The sequence below is a fragment of the Danio rerio genome, chromosome 8, assembly GCF_052040795.2.
Source record: "Danio rerio strain M-AB ecotype USA chromosome 8, GRCz13ab, whole genome shotgun sequence".
Lineage (NCBI taxonomy): Eukaryota > Metazoa > Chordata > Actinopteri > Cypriniformes > Danionidae > Danio > Danio rerio.
Window position 1 is genome coordinate 14,814,357 of NC_141028.1, and position 23,627 is coordinate 14,837,983.

The 23,627-nt window shown below is 35.8% G+C and overlaps 1 protein-coding gene and 1 long non-coding RNA gene across 3 annotated transcripts in view; both read left to right on the forward strand.

The window, feature by feature from the left end:
* LOC147842593 (uncharacterized) overlaps positions 1-23,627 on the forward strand; it is a 195,838-nt gene that overhangs the window by 94,214 nt on the left and 77,997 nt on the right. The window lies entirely within an intron of this gene.
* Positions 1,780-23,051, forward strand: kif2a (kinesin family member 2a). 2 transcript variants are annotated; one of them, XM_087263198.1, is made up of 21 exons: positions 1,780-1,988; positions 5,495-5,589; positions 5,828-5,950; positions 6,031-6,085; positions 8,166-8,327; positions 10,305-10,405; positions 10,693-10,788; positions 11,085-11,139; positions 11,223-11,385; positions 11,472-11,562; positions 11,690-11,753; positions 11,831-11,922; positions 12,012-12,154; positions 12,288-12,492; positions 12,609-12,719; positions 12,809-12,876; positions 15,332-15,415; positions 17,878-18,028; positions 21,105-21,206; positions 21,332-21,467; positions 21,558-23,051. In XM_087263198.1, exons 1-21 carry the CDS (start codon positions 1,928-1,930, stop codon positions 21,641-21,643), a joined length of 2,244 nt encoding a protein of 747 aa, XP_087119324.1. In that variant the 5' UTR covers positions 1,780-1,927; the 3' UTR covers positions 21,644-23,051.

The following is a 23,627-nucleotide window of genomic DNA, read 5'->3' on the forward strand; positions in this document are numbered from 1 at the left end:
TGCATTTAATTTAGTTTACAACCTTACCATTCATTCATTAATTTTCCTTTCGGCTTATTCCCTTTATTAATCCGGGGTTGCCACAGCGGAGTGAACCGCCAACTTATCCAGCACATATTTTATGCAGCAGATGCCCTTTTAGCCGCAACCTCTCTGGGAATACAACCTTACCGTTTATTTATTTATTTTTTATTTGATCTATGATTGTTTTTACATTATTATTATTATTATTATTATTATTATTATTATTATTATTATTATTATTATTATTTTACTCCTATTGGGGTTGAGCCCCTGTAAAATATAAATAGAATCTCCCCGCCTTATGTTTATTCATTTATTATTTATTCATTCACTTTGACACAATGTTGTAAAAGGTATTATAGAAAAAAAATGAACTGAATTGAATTTTCCTTGAGATTAGTCCTTTATTTATCAGGGGTCTCCAAAGCAGAATGAACTGCCAACTATTCCAGCATATGTTTTATGCAGCGGATGCCCTTCCAAGGGTGTTGGAGGAAAATTCCTCAATGGTTCTAGTAACATGTCTGCTCTCATACCCATTGCTAGTCATTGTAAAGATTGCATTGCTACTGCTTCAGTCAGATACTTCTCCAAGCAAAATAGATTGTGACCTTTTTTTTAAAGATATATTTTGTACATTTGTGTTCCGACGAATATTCCTTGACGTTGAAAAAGAAAAGCTCTGGTATGACAGTTGTTGTCCCAATAATAAAGCTACAAAAAGAGTAAGATACCCAACCAAGTGTCCTGAATATTTATTTGTAAAAATCATTAATTTATTTATTTATTTGACATGGACATCACAATTACACTGGACATCGAAATGCATTTGTTTAAGTGTTTTAGCAAACTTGCTAATTTTCAACACCTGTCTACAGGAAGCTTGACAAAATTGACAAAACAGAAATAAAATAAATACATATACAACATTATAATTCTTTACATAAACTAATGAAGGCAAAATTAACCAAATAAGTTATGCCCAAACTAAACATTCTCTAAGAACACATAATTCTAATCCTTCATTTCAGATTTTCAGTCTTGTTGTTGTTGTTTTTTCTAAATGTAAATTATAACTACATCAGAAAATCTAAAGGAATATATAAAGGAATAATATTTTTTCAGTCATTCAGTTAAAAACCAATAAAATTTTCACAATGACTTTTTAATGTTTAAAATGTATATCAATAAAATTCACTTTTTAACAGACTTTCTGAAATATGACTGATGTGGTGTTCTGTTTGATCGACATTGCTCAATAAAAATATAAATATATACAGTTGAAGTCATAATTATTAGCCCCCTGACTTATTAGCCCCCCTGTTTATTTTTTTCCTCAATTTCTGTTTAACGAAGAGAAGATTTTCAGCACATTTCTAAACATAATAGTTTTAATAACTTAATGTTACACATAATTTGGGAAATATAAAAAAAAAAAACTCAATGGGGGGCCACAGCGGAATGAACCACCAACTTATCCAGCACATGTTTTACGCAGCGGATGCTTTTTCAGCTGCAGTTTATCTCTGGGAAACATCCACACACACTCATTTTGTGACTGACTTCTGTCAGTGAAAAGACTTCAAACACATTTGAGTTTTCCCAAAGAGCTCGATCCTGCCGTAGTTGCTTCGGTGGTTACTTTAAAACAGTCCTCCAGCTACCTTGTAGCCAATCATAGCGCAGAAGGCGGGACTTGGGGAGTAAAAAAAATACACGCACGTCGTACGTCCTCCGCGCACGCGCTCTGAACTCGCTCCCTCTTTTATGTCTTGCGCTGTGGCCGCCTCCCGGTTTTTTGAGCAACACGGAACAACAAATGTGAAAAATTCAAACACAAACACTGTCTTTAGTTCCCACACGCCCGTCTAATTGAGTATTCCCTTCGTCTCATAAATGAGCTATGGCTGTGAACTTCGGCAGGATCGTCGTGGGGATTTATGTGGAGATAAAGCGCAGCGATGGTGAGTTCATATTTGGGTCGCCTGTAACCGTCCGTTAAAGTCGTTGCCCGGTTCGGCTAACAGATGCTAACGTTACCCCTCAAATAAACCAGAGTGAAGCCACTCGTTTAGATGTTGGGCCTGGTACAAATCAATATATGGCGTTAAGTTTGTTCTGTTGGTGCTGGTTGCCGGGGTAGTTAACGAGCTTATGTCAATCAACAGTGCAACTGTCGGTTTACGTTAGCCACCTGCTAACCCGGGTGGAGTTTGTTTAGTTACTATTCATAATATCAGCGATCTTGTTTGAGCCCAGTTCCGGTTTACGGATTGCGAATTATTAGGCAATTATTTGTGTAATATTGGCAGGGAGCGCAAGCACGTAAATCCTGTAGTTTCTGGATTTATGTGGTTAGCCATCTTAAATCATCTGCAAATGAGTGTTTTGTTTGACAGATTAGGTGTAAATGGAGTGTGGGGGGTCGCTGGGTTTACTGAAACCTTGTTAAGTTTTGTATTTTGTCGTAAATTCACCCAAGTTTTGGTATCAGTTACATCTTATCAATCACTCATTTGAGTTTATCATGACATCTGAGTGTCTATTTTATTTACAGTAACATATGTTGTCTATTATTGTAGATAACAGGTAGTCCCTTGCTAAAAGTGTTAAGACTTGAAGATGACCAGCAAGTTCCCTTCAACTTGTATGATGTCATTCTTTGGGTTGAACATCCTAGTGGCCAAAGGAAATGCTGATAACAGGAGTTTGGGATTTGTTGTAATATTATAAACAGAATCAGATAATCATACTTCTATTGATTGAAATAAAGTTGGTTTTATATTTGCACATTAGTTCATTTAATAGTCCTTATACTGCTTTATGTGAATATTAGGTCTGAAATTGCATTTTAATGACTTCAAAACAACATTAGCACTATTTAATTTGACTGTAAACAAACTGTGTACTTTGATAGTCATTGGCTGCTAATAAAGTTTTACTACTTAGATTTGTGCAAATAATACTTTTCTGTACAAAACTTCAATATTGTATTGTCGAATTTAATTTATTTATTTCTGATTTTATTTTAGTCATTCTAAAACAGAACCAGTGCGTTTCACGTCTCTTTCAAGTTATTGCACTGTTTGAAGAATAACTGTTTAAAAGATGGCCATTTATTAGATTTGAATTGTCTAGGTATCCTTTATGGCCGCATGTTTCTACTTCACCTTGTAAAAATAAAGTAATGTAGGTGCAGCTTATTGCAAAATGGTATCACAATTCTGAATTAATGTCTTGGAATTTTGTGTTAACATTTGCAGTTCTGACTTTCTTCTCGCAGTTCTGACAGGTTTTGTCATTTTGTTAACATCTGGCAATTAACTGAGTTTAGATCACTTTGAATTGTGTGAAATAAGCTCATTACTACCACTGAGTTTTTAAGTTAATATTGTGAGATAGAAATTCTGAGAAGAAAAGTCATAAATATGAAATATTGACTTGGCAAGAAAGTCAGAATTGCAATATAAAAGTCACCATTATACTTTAAAGTGTATTTTGTGAATGATAGAATCAAGCTTCCATGATAATTGGCTCAAGGCAAAACATAAAATAATTGTAGAATTTAAAACAACTCTTCATTAATAGCAAAAAAAGTAAAATTGTTACTATTATTTCTACTAAATCTACATAGTTGTTTTTATTATCATTGGTACTAAAAAAGCCATTCATAAAATTGTTTTTTAATAGTTTATTTGTCATTTTAGTTAATGCTGAGTTAAAAAGCAGAAAGAAAACATACATTTGTTCTTTATAATTGCTAAAGTCATTTGTATTGCACAAAAGCAGAGTGATTAATAGGGCTGAACAATATATTGTTTAAGCATCATTGTGTGTATCTGCAATAGTCACATCATCACAGCATTATACAGTTTATCAAAGAGTAAAGAAGAATATATTATTAGATATTATATTTTTTTATTATTTATACAATGATGACCATGTTATTTTGATTGTACTTGAATAATGTTCGACTCTCCTCCAGGAAACCATAAAGCAGTCTTTATTTGTTTATTTTTGCTTGTAATTTGTGCAGATGCACTGCACTATCGTCCATTATCGTGGCTAAGCATGGGACGATAACCGTTTTCAAGGTGTACTGCGGTTTGGAAAAGTCAAGGTTTTAAAACCGCCCAAATTTTCTGTAATACCACACCGTTCCTAAGATATGTGTACAATTTCTTATTTATTTTTTTTTTTTTAGGAGAACAGTACCTTTGTAAAGAAATCTGTGATTTTGAAACTAATAAAGACAGCAGAAGTCAATGATTCATCTGAATTATTTATCCTAAAATGTTTACTGTTCCAAAATATTATAAATCTTTCTCAAAATAAAATATTTTGTGTTCAAAGGGAAATAAGTTTTAGTTTTTTTTTTTTTTACCCAGAAAATTAAAAAGAATATATATTTTTGAGCAATAATCGCAATACTGTGATACCATAATATTATTGTCCAAGGTTATTATACTGTCAGACTCTTATATCGGCCTATACCTAATCGGGGCAAAACTAAATATCACAATGTCAGATTTGTCCACTATTGTGCAGCCCTAATATTTTTTATTTTTAACATGGAACAAGTAACTCTGTCAAATTAGGAATTTCTTCTAATGATGGCTTAGTAGTAGCCAAATCTGGATTTATTTAAATCAGGGGTTAAAATGTGTCAAGACAAACTTAGTTTGACTGAATATTGCTGACCAGAAGGTTTGAATGCATGTTAGTAGCGTACACATTTTAAGGCATATTGATGTTTCATAAATTGCAGCTAAAGATATGTCAGTACAAAATGTGGGTTTAGTTAATGTGTTGATGTCTCAAAACATTTAGTGGCATTTCATTGGTGATGGCATCAACACAAATCAGAAGACTGTCTGAATAAATTATGATTGTAATTTGTACCTCTTTGAGAAGCTGCATTTTATTTTACAAAGAGCAAATGAACAATGAGTCTGGATCTGTTGTTGTGTTAAACAAAACCACTCCTGTCCCTTTGAGAAGTTCCATGCATTGCGTAATAGAGATGACTCTTGACATGCTCTCTGAAGACGAACAGTGCTTGTGACATCTTTAAACAGAAGGGGGTCTTCTTCAGCATCAAAGATGTGCCTTTACTTCAAGCAAAGTCTTAACTTTTTGCTTGGCCTGATGTTAAATGCTTAGGTTTTAAATAGCTTGTTTTATGGCAGGATAATATGTGCCTTTTCCTGCTGATGCCACTGTTGAATAATTGCAGGGATGGAGATGTAGGAATAGCTCTGAATAATAGATACTGAAACATTGCTGTTTGTTTTCAATGATGCTTTGAGACTTTTAACTAACTAATAGCACAACTTCTGAAGTGTGAGGAGAAGCAGATATATTTTGACTTCATCATCTATCATGTCACCTCTTTCAGATCCCTCAAAATAGTCAAAAATAAATGATTTAACTGTGTTATTCTCACCTAGAGGTGTTGGGTTTCTTACAGGGCGAATACACCAGGCCATGGTGACCTCTTTAAATGAGGATAATGAAAGTGTTACTGTGGAATGGATAGAAAATGGAGACACTAAAGGGAAAGAGGTAAGTCTAGCTGCCTCTCCGCTGCCTGTGTTATTAATAATAGATGGAACAACATGCTGGTGTTGTTAGGGTGCAGTATGAAACTCTTACATATTACGTGCTCTCAGTCAGTGAACACGTGTGCTGTGTTCATTTCATATGGGATGAATTTGTTTATCATCTACCCTGTGTCATTCTTTCTCATCAAGATTAGAATATTCTAAACATCTTTTCTTGCAATGTTAATTTGTCTTAACAGATCGATTTGGAGTGTATTTTCTCACTAAATCCAGATGTTGCTCCAGAGGAGGAGATTTCCCTGAGCCCTGTTACACCACCACCTCCTACACCCAGCTCTGTGAAGGTCAACAAAATCCCTAAGGTTTGTATGAGTTCAGAGTGAAGTTGTGAACTTGCACGCTTTCTTTTGAACCTTTTTTGTATTCTTTTGTTTGTGTGCAGAATCGTAGAACTATTGCACCGGGAAGGAGCGAAATTCCATCTAGAGACAACAGAGGTATGTTTACTCTTATATGTCTCAGGAATAGGGTTAAACAATGAGTCAAAATAAACTTTGAATTGCAGCATCTTTGTGTGCGGTTATTAAACTGGCAAAGGCTGTGAATTAGTGATATAAATATGTAGTGTGCATGGACAGGGTGCTTCAGTTTGAAGTAGCAGCATGTGCATTTGTCAGTCTCCGGAGAGAGCCAGAGAGTGCTCACTCTACAAGAGCTTCATCCTGACAGGGTACTCTGAATTTATTAGAACATGTACTTGCTGGGTAACAACACTATTTTCTGAATGTGCCCTAGTCTAAACTTTTGTTGTGATGAAAGTTGTCAATTAAGCTTTGTATAAAGCTGCTAAATGGTAATAACAGAATAGTCGTGTCTCAAATAACATTATGAAATATATAAATTGAGATGCACCTTATGGTTTTGTGCACAAAGGCGATTTCGCGTAAACTGGAGGTAATTGTTTAATAAACAAAAAAAAAACCTCAAATTTAGACTTAAATTTAATCTTAAGGGTTTATTGCTATGTAATAGTGCAGGTTACAACAAAACTATATCACTATTGTAGAACAAAGTTAAAATGTTGAATAAAGTCAATTCATCATTATTCTTCAGGAATACTAAAGTCAACATGAAATAGAATTCATCGTATTATTCACAATAAAGGTCAGTAAACACCAATCCCACGTCAAACTGCTAGCATCTGAAAACCCAACTGTGTTGTCGCCTCGCATTGGCTAATGTCTGGTTCAGTCTGGACCAAAAAGCTGCTTGTGAGCACACCAAACAGACGAAAGCAGACTGATTCAACAGTGCATATTCTGCTCTTAGACAAGAGGACTTGTCTTTTCGCATTGTGGGGGGCAGTATTTGTTTTCTCTTTTTGAATGGCAAAATCAGACCTTTCGACGCACATTTGCAAAGCGTGAACAAAGCAGCATTTAGTACCAGCGTTTATCACAGAAATTGTTACTTACCACGGAGGGATTCTCTCCCCTAAATATGTTTGATAATCTAAAAATCCATAATGTTTGCAAATATTTTGCGAAATGTAGCTGAATTACAGCCAGCTTTTTTGTGTTTCTTCTTTCTTTGAATTGTTTACTTGCTACATCACTTCACTACGTCACACTCACGCTCTGATTCATTGCTGAATAACCAGTCAGAGCATTGTTTTCAGCCAATGCCAATTGCACATGCTATATCAGGTCAACGTGCTCCTACATTTACTGACCAGAGACGACATGTTGAACATACCAAACCAACTTGCTGGACCGATGAAGCCCAATGGCTGACCGTCAGCTTGGTGTGTCCCAGCCCTAAATTGTATTGTTTATGACTAATGACTAATCTATGTATTTCTTCTTTATATGACTTCAATTCAATTCAGCTTTATTTGTATAGCGCTTTTACAATGTAGATTGTGTCAAAGCAGCTTCACATAAATGGTCATAATAACTGGAACAGTGTGGTTCAGGTTTTAGTGTTTAAGTTCAGTTCAGTTCAGTTTAGCTCAGTTCAGTGTGATTTAATCATTACTGAGAGATCATTACTTATATGACCTTGTAAACTCATAGTCAAACTGTTAATCTTAACACTGTTAGTCAAAATCTTCTAGTGAACCAACAGACTTTTCTGTTGCAATATATCCTGGGTATAAGGTCTCCAATATAGTCACTGTGAAGTTTTTTTTTTTTGTTTGTTTGGGTATACAATTAAGCTTCCTGCAATCAACTTTAAAAAGTGTTTTCGAGAATCTTTTTTTACTCAATGTAAATGATAATTTTGAAGAAAAGATCTGTTTGACAAATAATTGACAAAATAGTGTTTTCAAAAATCAAGATTTTGGAATGCTCAAACTAATAATTCAATGTTCTGAAAGTGCTTGAGTGTTTTATAAACAGTGACTGTTTTAGTACACATCATTTATTGTTGTCTCCGGATACTACACTGGCTGTGTCCCAAAATGTGTTGTATCAGGACTGTGAGAAAGCTCCAGTGATGCTGTGAAATTTTCAGTTATAGTCTCCATTTGTCTTGAGAGTGATTTTGCTGACTCTTATGTGCTTTGTTTTACAGTGGGCTCGACTCGGGCACGGCCAGCCCAACAACTACAACAACAGCAGCAGCAGCAGCCACAGCCGCAGCCAGAATCAGCACCCCCTCCACCAGCACAACAACCCTCTCAGCCCACACAGAGCCAGACCCAAAGCCAGCTAACTCAGCAGCAACAACAAAACGGTAATATGACCCTCCAGTGCGTTTCAATCTGTTCCTGTCAACCCCCTTTTCCCCACAGGAAAATGCTGAAAGGCGGATTGAGGCCCCCTGCAGAGGATGTATGTCATGTATAAAGGGAAAGCATCCTTTTAAAGTTTAGACCATTACTTATCGGTCCTTGTTTTGGCTCAAATATTGGTGTGTGGTTTGGATACCTCAGCTACCCATCAATGAATGCCAAAACCTCCATGATTAATCCTCTAGCTTTGAATTTATGAAGCTTACCAGAGTGTCTGCTGAATTAATCTAGAATGAAAACTCCTCTGCTTTCTGTGTTTTGATGCAACATGCACTCTTGGTTTGCTTGTTTATGGCAGGGATGGGGGGCAGAATTAATTCACTGATGCATTAGGACAAATAATATTGGATTGATGCATTAAAAATATAAATGTGAATAATATAAGAATAAGATATGACTCAGAATGCAGGAATCAGTTTATTGGTAAAGTACAGAATATTTAGGGCAGAAAATACAGATACGTTGGAAAGTTAGAGAGGTTGTGTTATATTTATCTCCAACACAAAACAATGTTGGTGTCAAAACAATTATCCCTTAGCAAATGGCTTGAAATTTAGATTTTTAGCAAATCGTTTTGGAATTGGATTGTATTTTCAAACTTCACTTAAATGGATGCTTCATCCAAAAATACATATTATGTATTTATTTACTCCCCCTCAGGTCATCTAGGTGAATTTTTTGGTGCAATATTAGAGACATTTAACTGAAATTGTGGTCCTTGGTGATCCATTATGTACAAGTACTGGCATTTTAAATTTAAAACATATGTATTGAAAGCAGCCAGCGAAGTGCTATGCAGGTAAACCTCACTCCTTTTAGCCTTCTTGATAGAGCAACTGACTCCCATACAAAGAATCGCCAGTTCGATCCCAGTTCAGATGGGTTGGGTGCAGTAGGACCAGTAAGTAACATTTGGGGGCTCATCCGGGATGGGAGTGAGTTTAGGGGGGTGAGATTAACGAAGGCCAGCTAGCGAAGTGTTATGCAGGTAAACCTCACTCCTCTGACCTTTAAAGGTGCTCTAGCGACAGATGCTAGCTTGAGGCCATGGTCTTTAACCTATTTGTTAGAGTAACCGACTCCCATACAAAGAATCACCTGTTCAATCCCAGCTCAGATCAGGTTGGGTGCAGCTGGATCGGTGGGTTACACATGTAAAGGTAAAAAAAAGAACTGAGTCTTCAAATGATACATTGACACCTTATGATACAAAATGATGAGATTTTTAAACGCAATCTATTATTAATCGACAGCCATGCAGACCACAGTGTATCACTAGGAGCCACAGATATTTTTGTTCACAGATATTCTCTCAAAGTGCTTGTAGTTAACTTGCAAAGTATGTTATTCACAAATGTTTCAGCTGAAAGTCTGCTTTAATATTCTACTGATGAACTAATTTCACCTATATATTGGATGGCCTAAGGCTGAGTAAATTAACTGCATACTTTATTTCTCTTCAAATCGAACCGTGAGGTGATTTGTAATTCCAACCTTAGTTTGCCAGAAAAGTAATTCTTCAAATAACACACCGCACTGTTTTTGGGAGGATGAAATTAGAGTCAGTCGGATGAATATTAATGACTTCATTATATGGCCCAGTCTTTTATTCCATGTTCTGCTGATACTGTTGTTTGCAGGCAATAATGTGGTGTATGTTGTAGACCGCAAGAGCGCATGGATAAATGACATTGGAAAAGGCTTGCTCTGAGAATAGAGCTCTTTAAGATGGAGAGGGTTGTTGGCGCTACCGTGTGCCAGCTGCCAGAGGCTCTGGCTTTTGCACCATGGCCACTCTGTCCACACACATACACACTTATATTAGAGGGAGATGCAGAGTGGGAGGGGGGCAGACTGAAAGAGAGGAAACGATTGTGGCCTTTGTTTAAATGGAGTTGTGTGTAATTCTGCTCTAACAGCAAGGAGGAAGTCGAACTGTGTGAAGGAAGTGGAAAAATTGCAGGAGAAGAGGGAAAGGCGAAGACTACAGCAACAGGAGCTGAGAGAGAAACGAGCACAGGTAATACATCATCTAGACCAGTGTTTCTCAACCACATTCCCGGAGACAACCAGCTCTGCACATTTTCCATGTTTCTTTAACCAAACACACGTGATTCAGATCATCAGCTCATTCGCAGAGACTGAAAGACCTGTAATAGGTGTTACAAACAAAGGAGTCATCCAAAACATGCAGTGTTGGTGGTCTTTGAGGAACGTGTTTGAGAAACACTGATCTAAATCGTAATGTTTGACTAATGGATTCTCTCACCTGATTGTGTCCCTGTTGTGAATGTGCTTGTTTTGTAGGAAGTTGATACAACGATTCCGAACTATGAAATACTGCAGATGATCCGAGACTTCAGAGGAAGTTTGGACTATCGACCGTTAACCACGACAGACTTGGTAAGTTTTAAATGACACAGTTATAAGTATTAGGACTTAAATTACGTAAAAATTATACACTAATATGTTTTCTTTTTACTAAACTATTTTATTTTTAATTCTGAAAAAAATGTAAATTGAAATTTTTTATATTTATCTGATTATGAAATACTGTGTCAACCTGTGTTTGAGACTCGTTTTCAGTAATGATAAACAAATGAAAATGTTTTCTTATTATTAATCAGAAATTTCTAAGATGTTGCAGGTTTAGTTTACAATATTTCAAGAATTAAAGTGTGATTTATGTTTTTCGACAGATTGAAGAGCACCGAATATGTGTTTGTGTTAGGAAGCGACCTCTTAATAAAAAAGGTAATGCTTCAGAAATGAAAATTAGCATGCTTCATTCTGTGTTTTGTATTTTTGGTAATTAATTTCCTATGTGTTGACTGTAGAATTGAGTGTAAAGGACCTAGATGTGATCACTATTCCAAGTAAAGATGTTGTCATGGTTCATGAACCAAAGCAGAAGGTGGACCTGACGCGATACCTAGAGAACCAAACATTCCGCTTTGATTATGCCTTTGATGACAGTACAACAAATGAAATGGTTTACAGGTAAAGGATGGTTTTATTGGTTACTCATTTAACATTTAGGAAATTAGTATTAGTTAGAGAAAAATTCTAAACTTTTCTCCATGCAGGTTTACTGCAAGACCTCTTGTGGAAACCATCTTTGATAGAGGAATGGCCACATGCTTTGCTTATGGTCAAACAGGAAGTGGAAAAACGCATGTAAGAAGCACTTCTTTTATATTCGTTACTAGTTTCTGTATTAAAAATGGCCTTAACATTTTTAGTTTTATTACTAACAGTATTGTTTTTTTTTTATATGTAACATAAAAAATTATTTTTGTCTTAGACCATGGGTGGAGATTTTTCTGGAAAGAACCAGGATTGTTCAAAAGGAATCTATGCATTAGCTGGTAATTGATTTGTTCTTGTAATATTTTTTCTCATTTATTTATTTCACATTACTAATTCATGTCTTATATACACTCAGCTCGAGATGTTTTTCTCATGCTGAAGAAACAAAACTATAAGAAGCTGGATCTTCAGGTTTACGCAACTTTCTTCGAAATTTATAGTGGAAAGGTTGGTGAATTTTACCTTTTGTCATTGAGATCGTGATTGACATTTAAAGATTTTACAACAGTCTTTTAAAATCTGTCTTTTCTTTTTAGGTATTTGATCTATTGAATCGTAAGGCTAAACTGCGTGTTCTAGAAGATGGGAAGCAGCAGGTGCAAGTGGTTGGGCTTCAGGAGCGCGAGGTCAAATGTACGGAAGATGTCTTGAAACTCATTGAAATAGGAAACAGTTGCAGGTAATAATCAATATAAAACATTGTTTTGTTCTAATTATTTATATTAAATAGGAATGCCACAATCTCTGGTCCTCACAGCATCTTGGAACACACCTTAAACACTTAATTTTTACCCCTCTAATTTCCATTTCAGGACATCAGGTCAGACATCAGCCAATGCCCACTCATCCCGTAGCCACGCCGTCTTCCAAATCATTCTACGAAGGAAGGGCAAGATGCATGGCAAATTTTCGCTCATTGATCTGGCGGGTAACGAACGTGGAGCAGACACATCCAGCGCCGATCGGCAGACTCGTTTAGAAGGAGCTGAAATTAACAAGAGTCTGTTAGCTCTGAAGGTCAGTGCTTTAAAAAGGCCACACAAAAAGCAACCAGCTGCCAGAAACAGGATTTGAAGTGCCAATTTGAATTTCTCCAGTTAATCACTGTGATCTTACGTGTCCCGTTGTATTAGGAATGTATCAGAGCTCTGGGCCGTAATAAGCCTCACACCCCATTTAGAGCGAGCAAGCTTACACAGGTCCTCCGAGACTCATTTATCGGTGAGAACTCCAGGACATGCATGGTAAGTTTGATTAAACGCTCAATCTTAAACGGTGGGATGTTTGCCTTTGCTTATTTGCACAGCTCTAATTGCGACTTTTGTCTGTTTAGATTGCCACTATCTCTCCTGGGATGGCCTCCTGTGAGAACACGCTAAACACTCTGAGATATGCCAACAGGTGAGGACGTTGCATTGTGTTGTGCAGTTATGAAAATAAAAGATGAGTGGCATTCTTGCAGATGTAAAGAAGCTTTATGTATTTTATTCTTCAGTTGTTATATTTTAAATATCGCTAAAATGTTAACTTTTAAGGGATTGTTCTTTGAAAAGGAGAATTTCCTAGTAATTTACTGGAATTTGCAGGTCATCCATGATGTAGGTGACTTTTTTTTTCTTCATTAGGACATTTAAACTAGATTTTAAGCTGAATCTATGGTCTATGGTGATTCATTTAATGGCAATAAATGGTGATTTGTTTTTCAGGTAATAATAGTGTGAAACAAAAAGATCATTCTGTGTACCAAATTGAACATTATTTAAAAGATTAGTAGTTTTAATCCCCTGCCTCATCAAACACATATCTGTCAATTGCCAATGAAGTGTGTTTGTAGTCCTGTCACTCTGATGACAAAATTGCGTTGTCTGGGTCACGGGTGTGTCTTTAACATGTAAAGGAATGGTGACGAGGTTTGTTGACAAGACAACTCGGAGTACGAGTTTGCCAGAATGGTCTGTACTTGTGCTTATCCTGGATGCGGCAATTGCTATAAAATAGGACTGCATGATAGGGTTGGGTCGATAGATGATGCCAACATCCATCGCCGATGGCCAATAGACATAACGATGCTGAGCCGGCAGCAACCCACTTGCGAAAAATACACACTTAGGCCCTATTTACACTAAAACGACTTAGTTTTAAAATGGCATTTTAGAATGGAAACCATCCACATCTTCATTGGCGTTTCACCTAGCATTTCTGAAAAGCCCTCCTTCCACACTATACCACTGAAAACGCACATCACGTGACTACACAAACACACACACACTCTGTCATGCTGCAGTGTATACACGCGTTTGAGCTCCAGCAGTCAGCGGGTGCTATTAGCACCAAAACTCAGAGAGCAGTGCACATCGGACAGGTTATCAAGAATGTACTGCTGGATAGCATCTCACTATAGTTAAACTTGATGTTTAATTCATCTAGGCTCTATCGGTCTTTTGACTCTTATCAGGTGAACATGTCACAGCATCAGTATACTGCTTCAATCTTTCACTTTCTGCCTGTTTATGCCAGAGTCCCGCGAAAAAGAGATTGACGGGTGGTAATTTGTGTGTAACTTATCGTTATCTATTTATGATTTGGTTATGGGTAAAACAAAGACCATGTTAGTCAGGTAGTTGAAAAGGTAGGCTACAAATAATTAATTCGCCGCTGTCTACGACAATGATACTATCGTCCATTGCAATGTTTTACATTAGACATCGTACGATGCCAAGTTGGTCAACATCGCCCAACTCTAGTGCACAATATATCGTGTAAGCATTGATATTACAATGTGTCTGCAATAGTCAAGTTGCAGGTCAAAACATGTGAGATTTGTGGAAGCGCTGCAGAATTTAATAATAGAGTGAAAGTTTATCATCTGCTTCTCTTTTTAAAGCCTGTGACATTAAAGAGACTTTAAAGCATATTAGTAGCGCATAAAGAAATTTAATAAAGAGTAAGTGTATTGAATAATTTATATGAGGAAGACTTACAGATTTTATGTTTTGATTTTTTTAAATTCTGTTCCCGAATGCTGTTGAACTCTCCCCAGAAAACCATGACGCACATTTTATTTCACTTTAACGTTTGCTCCATTCTGTTTATTTATGACTAATTTGTTTATCATATGTATATAATAAATGACATAATATATTTATATTTTACTCCCCTACAAAATCATTCCAATCAATCAAAATGACTTTCCAAATAGAGCTATTCAAGTTATCTAGTGAATTTGTATTTCTATTGCAAAATATATTGCAGATAAAAAAAAGAATTGCAACGTCAAATTTTTCCAATATCGTGCAACCCTACTATAAGATATTAAGACCACAGATTTAGCTAAAAATCTTCTTTATGTTTATTCTTACGTTCTACGTAAGAGAAAAGTCCTCTACATCTTGGATGACCTGTGGGTGACTAAACTGATGCAAAATTTTCACTACCATACCTTAAAAGGCAAGGTTTACCCAAATATTAATATTGTCATCATTTACTCACCTTCAAGCGATTCTAAACTTTCATTAGTGTCATTTTTCATCGAGCAAAAGAAGAAGATATTTTGAAGAATGCTTGAAACCTGCTTCCATAGCAAGAAAGAAAAACCATAGAAGTCCAACATTCTTCAAAATATCTCCATTTGTGTTTACCAGTAGAAAGTATGAATGTAGGGCGAGGTTTTTTTGGAGGAGCTGTCTATTTAATATTTTTATAAACAAATTTTTCACTCAAGCTGTTGTATTTACCAATGATTTGACATGCAAGGGATGATGGGGAAAAGTTTTGTAACTATACATGGCTTCTGATTGGCTGTGCTCATCTCTCTCTGTCTTGCTGTTTTTCTCTGTTCTGTCTTGACTGTCTTCAGAGTAAAGGAGTTTGGGATTAGCCCCTCTGACATCCCCTTCTCTCAGGGGGGAGGAAGTCGCTCTGAACCCTCTCCTACCTATGAGTATGAGCACACGTCTATGCAGCTTCCCACATAATTCTCAGTCAGATACACTGCAGCAGTGTTGGGGAGGAACTAAAAGTAGTTCTTACCTTTAGTACTAACTTCATGTTTCAGTAGTGTAATATCAAACATATTCCTATCATGTAAAGCAACAATACTTATTATAGGGAAATAAAATACTGAAAAAAAAGTTTTCTCTCTTATTTACTGTGCTCAGCATAGAGTACACCCCATTTTGAAAAATAATATTTTTCTCCATTCCTTAGTGAATATAGGCAATGTATTTTGGTGCAATTAAACAAAACAGATTTATTAAACAGATATATTTATAAAAATCATATTTTAGTCACCAAACATATTTTGAAATTGAAAGATATACAATTAAATTCAAGCCTAATATTGCCAAATACATTAAAACCAACTAAATTTCAACTTTCAACCTCTTGATTTTTCCTCTTTTTTTAAAATTTGGATTTAATATTTTTCTATAATATATAAATTGAGCTGTACTAGTTTTTGGACGGTTATCGTAAGTTTCTTTGTTAGATAAGCTCCAGATTTGGCTTCAGTACTAAGTAATCTAATATGTATGCACAAGCTTCCTATGAAAAATATGAATTTAAAAGATAGATCTGTTAGGGGTGTATTTATATATGCTGAGCACTGTATAACTATAATTAAACAATATTTTGCAGAGTGAGTGTTTGAGCTGGTATAGGTCTGCCTGTAAACAACCACAATACGTAGTGTCTAAACCATGTCTTACCATACAACAATGTAATCTACTACTTTAATCTAACTGCAATCTACTGTGTGAAAGAATAAATCATTGAATAATTGATTCAAATAATTTACTCAAAAATCGATTCAATCAAGAAGAAAAAAGAGTTTGAAAAATGTTCTACTCCAACTTTGTAACTATTTTTAATTATAACTTTTAACTATAACAGGCCCGTAGTCAGCCTTTTGAAAGTGATGTTTTTTTTTCTCAAAGTGGAAATTTTAGCAGTTATTCATTTTAAATTCTGAGGTTTACGCTTTGCTGGATTAGCTTGTTGGATGGTGGCCACATTTCAAACATTTCATACAATTTTGTCAATGTTTACAATAGGCCAATGGGCCTACTATTTTACTACAAAGTATATATTTACAAATGTGTATTTAAACGATAAACTGTAACTACAGTTATAATGTTATAAGATTAGCCTTTTAAATGTGTGTGTGTGTGTATATATATATATATATATATATATATATATATATATATATATACGTCATCAACTTTCGCTTTAAGATTTAAAGGGCTAGCATTGCACCAGACTCCCTTAAGTGGTTTTGTTTGAAAGTGTAGAATCTATATTTTATGCACATATGCATCACTTTGATTTTTATTCTACTGTACAAAAGTTATTTACACTTAAATACACAGTATTTTGGATACCTGAGCTAGGTATTTTACATTGGTTCATTTTCATATTTTTTCATATGACTCATGTACAAGTTATAGCTCATGAGAGGGGGAAAAAAGTAAATACATAATTACATTAAGATTAGAATAATCATTCAATAATCAAAATTGAGTCAAAATGTTTACTTAAACAAGGTTTTGATTTTAGGTCATATCATCCAGGCCTACTTTGAGATTTGATTATTCGATTGATCGTCGCTGATAAATAGTGCTCATGTTTAAAATGATCTAATATATTTGTTACTGGCATCTTAAACAGCTTTACATTATTTTGCTTGTTTAATTAATAACTTGTGGTTGATATAATATAGTTTGTCAAGCTGTTTGAGAGTAGCTCCCCCAACACTGCTCAGCAAACAACCAACAATCCTGTGTTGGCTTGCAACCTATGCATGGAAACGCTCATGCACAGCAATGCATATAACCACAGTCTGTTTGATGTTATTAGACACATTTGCTGCACTCATATCTCACACTAATGGCTGTTCTTGGTGTAAATATTTTTAACTTCCCCTTTGATCTGTTGTCATGTCATCTCTCTAACCCTGGGAATGTCTAGCATTTCTGTGGTGCTGTTGTCCTTCCTTCTCCTTTAGAAATAACACAACCTAATGCTCATAAACCCTCTATATAATTAGTACAAATAAGATGACACCATAAACAGTTGCGTTAACTGCACAAATTGCTAAAGTAGTTCTTTCTGTTTGTGGACTGTCCAAATGCCTGCTTTCTAGCAGCGTAATTCCTTTTAGACTCAATACCTTTCGTCATCGAAGGTTCTGTTTTAAATTGAAGTAGAAGTATACAGCTTTGCTTTGGGTTACACTTTGGTGATTATGCCCTAAAGCCCCAGATTATGCTGAAGCAAAGTCTTTCAGGCCTTTTCAGCCAAATCAAGCTGCACAAAAGTCCTTTGACCTGTGCATGGTGTCATTTAGGTCAGAATGGTTGGCCTCAAAACAATATCCTAAATGCTGTCAATGTGTGCGTTTAGAGTGAAGGAGCTGACCGTGGACCCCAATGCTGTGACGGAGGGAATCCGCCCCAACGTCAACGCCATCAACCAGCTGGACATCATGGACGAGGAGTGGGAATTAGGCAACTCCCCTCAGAGAGATGACCTCAAACTGCTCTGTGAACAGAATGTAAAACACTTCTTTCCTGTTTCTTACTCCATATTATTTCAAATTAATGTTTGATGACATTGTAGTTAAAACCAACAATAGTGATCATTTTAAAAGAATATAGCACTGTTTAAAAGGAGTCTGTGAGATTATAAAAGTATTTATGTAATTAAAAAAATAGTAAAATTGTAATTTTGTGAAACTATATTACTTTTACAAAGGTACTTTTTTACTATGTAAACAAATATTATGTTGTTTGTTCCTGCGATAACAATTTTCAGCTGCCATTACATTAGTGTTCAGAGTTTATTCTACTATGCTATTTTCTGAAACATAATTGGGTCGTTCCAAAGTAAAAAGCATCAATTTCTAATTATTTAACGTAAACATAACGTGTACTTGAAGAAGCAATAGTTTTGACTCAAACATTTGAAAAGTAGTTTAGATTTGCACATTGTTTTTTTATTAATGAGATGTATCTTTGCTTATAATTAAAAATATATATATTTATAGATATATCAGCGTTTAATGCTAAGGATTTTTTTACTGGTCAGATCAGGCCAATGTTTCAGATTTTTTCTTGCCCTGCCAAATTTTTTACTGGCCCCACCAAAAAAAAGACAAGTTAATAGCTATTTTTCGCCACATATTTTAAATAATGTGTCAAAAATAATGTCTGTGAATCTAGAATTTAAATATTTAAAAAATAATAATAAATATATAATGAGCAAAATTGAGTGTTATGCAAACACAAAGAGCAGTATGGAGAAAGTGCAGGTGTTTTATTGCAGTTTGAAATTATTTAGCAAAATGTGGCCTACTTGTCATAATGATGGCAAATTGTGCAAAACAACACTTTTTGTCATGTTGTACTCATGTAAATGTCTTCACCTCATAATTTGTTGTTGCCATAATCTCTTCGCTGTACTGGTTGTTTCCAGGTTGCGGAAAAAAATAGCGTGCTCAAAACATCAAATCAGATAAGAGGATTCTAAAAGCAATATGGTTTTTCTGACGTCACAAGGAAGGTAGCATTTAAAGTCATAAAAGCACAAACTTAAATTGCACGCAATTGACAAATAGTAGCAGGCAAATTAAATTTTTGTGACAAGGCAGCACTGTCTCGATTGGGCCAGTTATGATCTCGTCCCAAGCAGAGAGATGACCCCGGGCCATCGGAACCCTGTATATATACTTTATTTTTATTATCGATGTAAAAAGGTTTATATTGCCTGTTATTTACAAGACATAAACCATAAACAAAAAAATTCATGCATACATACATTGGCTGTTTCTCAATTCCCAAGAAAGCTGAGAACGGACGTGTGTTACCTTGGAAGAACGAGCTCTGGAGACTGCAAGAACATTCATTCATTCATTTTCTTGTCGGCTTAGTCCCTTTATTAATCTGGGGTTGCCACAGCGGAATGAACCACCAACTTATCAGCACGTTTTTTACGCAGTGGATGCCCTTCCATCTGCAACCCATTTATGGGAAATGTCCACACACACTCATTTACACTACGGACAATTTAGCCTTCCAAATTCACCTGTACCGCATGTCTTTGGACTGTGGGGGAAACCGGAGCACCCGAGGAAACCCACACGAACGCAGGGAGAACATGCAAACTCCACACAGAAACGCCATCTGAGCCGAGGATCGAACCAGTGACGCAGCGACCTTCTTGCTGTGAGGCAACAACACTACCTACTGCGCCACTGCAACAGAGAACAAGAAATAAGATGCTGCTAACATTCCTGAAGGTCACATAACCTTCATGCACTTTTAACATAAATTTATTTAAACATTACAGCATTCATACAACGATTCATTGTTTTTCCCCTTTTCACTATATATACTATGCATGAAGACTTTACTAATATACGTTTTACAATACAAATAAAACAAAAACACCCTTAATGTGTTTATGCCTTCATTAGGATTTTTATGTTAATGTTTACTTTCACAGTCTCATTTAGGAAAACTCCTGAGACAAATAATGTTTATCTCTGAACTTTAAAAATTAATCTATATAAAATGCTGCACCTCCTACCTTCTTTATTCAGCCGCAATGACTTCTGGGACTTCTCAAGCGAGTTTTGCGCTTAAGTGTGCATCGACGCATTCCTCAATATCAAGAACACATCCAGGAACTTTCACGCGTCCTCCGCTCTTGCGGTTATGAGTTTTGGAACTCAACTTTGGCAGTTAATGATGACGACATTACACGAAGACACAAGATCCTTGAAGAACGCAGAAACAGCCATTGTTTCAGTTTCCTTTTCGAGTTGGTAGATTTAAAAAAATAATAATTTGTTGCATTTCGACATTAACAGAACAATATCGGCTAACATAGGTTAAACTATAAGTTGTCACAGACTGAGACATCCAAAGGAAAGATGCTTTAACTAATAAACAAAACACCACACAAGAAATAAATCAAAATAAAACCAACACAATCATGCAACCATAAAGCATGTGCCTTAAGCAAAATCACATTGATTAAACAAATCAAATCATTTCTTGGCCTAAAAGGGATAGTTCACCCAAACCTGAAAGTTCTGTCATGATTTACTTGTCACAAACCTGCTTGAGTTTCTTTCTTCTGTTGGACATAAAAGAAGATATTTTGAAAACTAGTAACTATTGTCCTCCTTAGTGTTTGTTTTTCCTACTATGGAAGTCATTGGATACAGGTTTTTAACATTATTCAAAATAACTTATTTTGTGTTCCACAGAAAAAAAGAAACTCAGATAGGTTGCAAACCCCTGAGTAAATTTAGCTTTTTTTGGCCTATATCCCTTTAACACATTTAAATATCCCTTTAGACCCTCTAAACCAGGGGTATTCAAACTCGGTCCTGGAGGGCCGGCGTCCTGCAGATTTTAGCTTCAACTTGCTTCAATACACCTGCAAGGATGTTTCTAGAATGCCTAGTAAGAGCTTGATTAGCTAGCCCAGGTGTGTCTGATTGGGGTTGGAACTAAACTTTGCAGGACACCGGCCCTCCAGGACCGAATCTGGACATCCCTGCTCTAAACCATTAAGACTTCCTCCTGTAGATGGTCTAAAAGCTTTTATTTGAATGTTAACAGGAAGAGGAAGTCTCTCCTCAGCTTTTCACATTTCACGAAGTGGTGTCTCAGCTGGTGGACATGGAGGAGCAGGTTCTGGAGGACCACAGGGCTGTGTTTCAGGTCATTATGCTTTTCATTTTTACACTGCATCTTTGTGAAGTTGGTAGTTCAGTCCCAAATTAAAAGGAATTGCTAATTATTATTGTTTTTTTTAAATATTGACTATCATACTTTGTGTCAAACAGGAGTCTATCAGGTGGCTTGAGGACGAGAAGGTTCTCCTGGAGATGACTGAGGAGGTAGACTATGATGTGGACTCTTACTCCTCTCAGCTTGAGCAAATTCTTGACCAGAAGATCGAGATCCTCATTGAACTCCGAGGTAAATGCTGAGAATGCTCTTTTACTTTTTTAATGTTCTCCCGATGGAATGATGGCGCACTAATGGATGCGCGTCTGCTTGTATTATCAGATAAAGTGAGGTCATTCCGTTCTGCACTTCAAGAGGAGGAACAAGCCAGCAAGCAGATTAACCCCAAGCGGCCCCGTGCGCTGTAGCCTGGAACACACTCGCGGAGGAACGACAAACACAAAGAGTCCTGTAGGCTTCTCCATAGTATTCAGGAGTGTTCTGAAGAAACTCTTTCCTACTCTCCCTCTTTCTCTCACACTGCAAATGCTTTTCTTACTTGGTGATTCTAGTCCAAATATCTGACAATTCAATATTTGATTTAGGCAGATAAAAATGTTTTTTTTATTATAATAATAATAATAAGTAAAAAAAAAAGTTGTTTTTTGCTTTAAAACAATTACAATAATAATATGTAAATAATCTCATTTCAGTTTAAAGAGATTATTTTACTTACACCAATGGCAGATTTTTTAGCTTGTTTCAAGGAAAAACTCAGTTATTTTTGACTTAAAACAAGTCCAAAATTTTTTTTAATGCAGCTTTATTTTTTTATTTGTCTAGAAAATGCTTCTTAATGTCAGAATTTTTAGATGTTTGGACTAAAAACAAGACAAAACTCGTAAGAAATAAAAGCATTTTTTGCAGTGCACATGTACAAAAGCATTAGGTAATTCTCTTACAAATCAGCAGAGGATAATAAATAAGGGGAGCTTCTTTTAGTGCTCATCACTAAAACCTTTCATCAACAATTCCGAGGAAATCTTTAGACTTTTTTTTTTTTTAATAGTATAGATTTTATTTATTTGCTTTTTTTCAATTGTAGGTTAAGGGTACAGATATGTATCAGTTACAGATACTCTCGTGTTCTACCCTTTGAGGGGTTTTGTTTTTTTAGTTGTACCACTGAAATCCTTCCTCTGAAGTTGTTCTAAATTGTATGCATGAACACTCGGTTCAACTGATTATCACTCCGTTCCTTGCATGACTGACTTGGTTCATCTGCACTTTAAATAACCTTGTTTTTGTTTTGTTATTGGGGTCTGTTTACCGTACTTGGCACAGTGTATGTTTTTCTGTTGATTTGGCTATTACGGCATTTTACTCTTGCCGCTTATTGAAGGCATATTAACTGAAGTTTAAGACGTTCTCGAAGCATTTAATGCACTGGGAGAAAACTCTTTTTGAGGTGATGTGAATGAATGTAAGCAGTTTTGTTGGTTTTTCGAAGGCGCTGTCCATTTTCCATTGGTATTCTCTGTCGCCTTTGTCATCCGTTTATCTGTAGAATGCTTTCGTGCCATATCATGTTTCCTTGTGAAAAGGAAGTTAACAGTCCACCAAAATGCCTCCTCTCCTCCCTTCGTGTTTTACTTATAAAGCTTCCCAACATTCTTACATCACCTGTTAAGATTTGTAAATTGTGTTCAACTACAGAAAGATTCTCATAACGAATGGGGAACACCACTTATCCGCTGCTGATATTTTCAGTGTTGGCACCTCTCAAACTCAGTGGTTGCTAAATAAAGAATGACTCAACAAAATTCTCAATTTTTATACAGCTTCCTGTCTTTATTTGGATTTTTGATTGCTTGTATTGTTTGTAGTGCAAATATCTAAAAAGAATTCTTAATTTAAAATTAAATTAGTTTTTTAAGTGCCTATGAGGTAAGCAAGATAGTCTTGTTTTGGGTAATTTATTTAGATTTTTTTAAGGAAAAACTCATTTAATTTTGGCATTTCGGAAAATAAGACAATGTTTTTTTCTTGTTTAGAAAATGCCTCTTGATGTCTTCAAATATTAAAGATATTTAAGAACTAGAAACAAGTCAAAAACTTAATTTAGGAAAATATTATTTCTGCAAGGAACAACATTAGAACCACAAAAATTTACACTCACTGGCCACTTAATTAGGTACACCTGTCCAACTGCTCGTTAACTCAACTTTCTAATCAGCCAATCACATGGCTGCAACTCAGTGCATTTAGGCATGGTCTAGACGATCTGCTGCAGTTTAAACAGAGCCTCAGAATAGGGAACAAAGGGAATTTAGGCGACTTGGTTTAGTGTGACATGGTTGTTGGTGCCAGACAGGCTGGTCTGAGTATTTCAGAAACTGCTGATCTACTAGG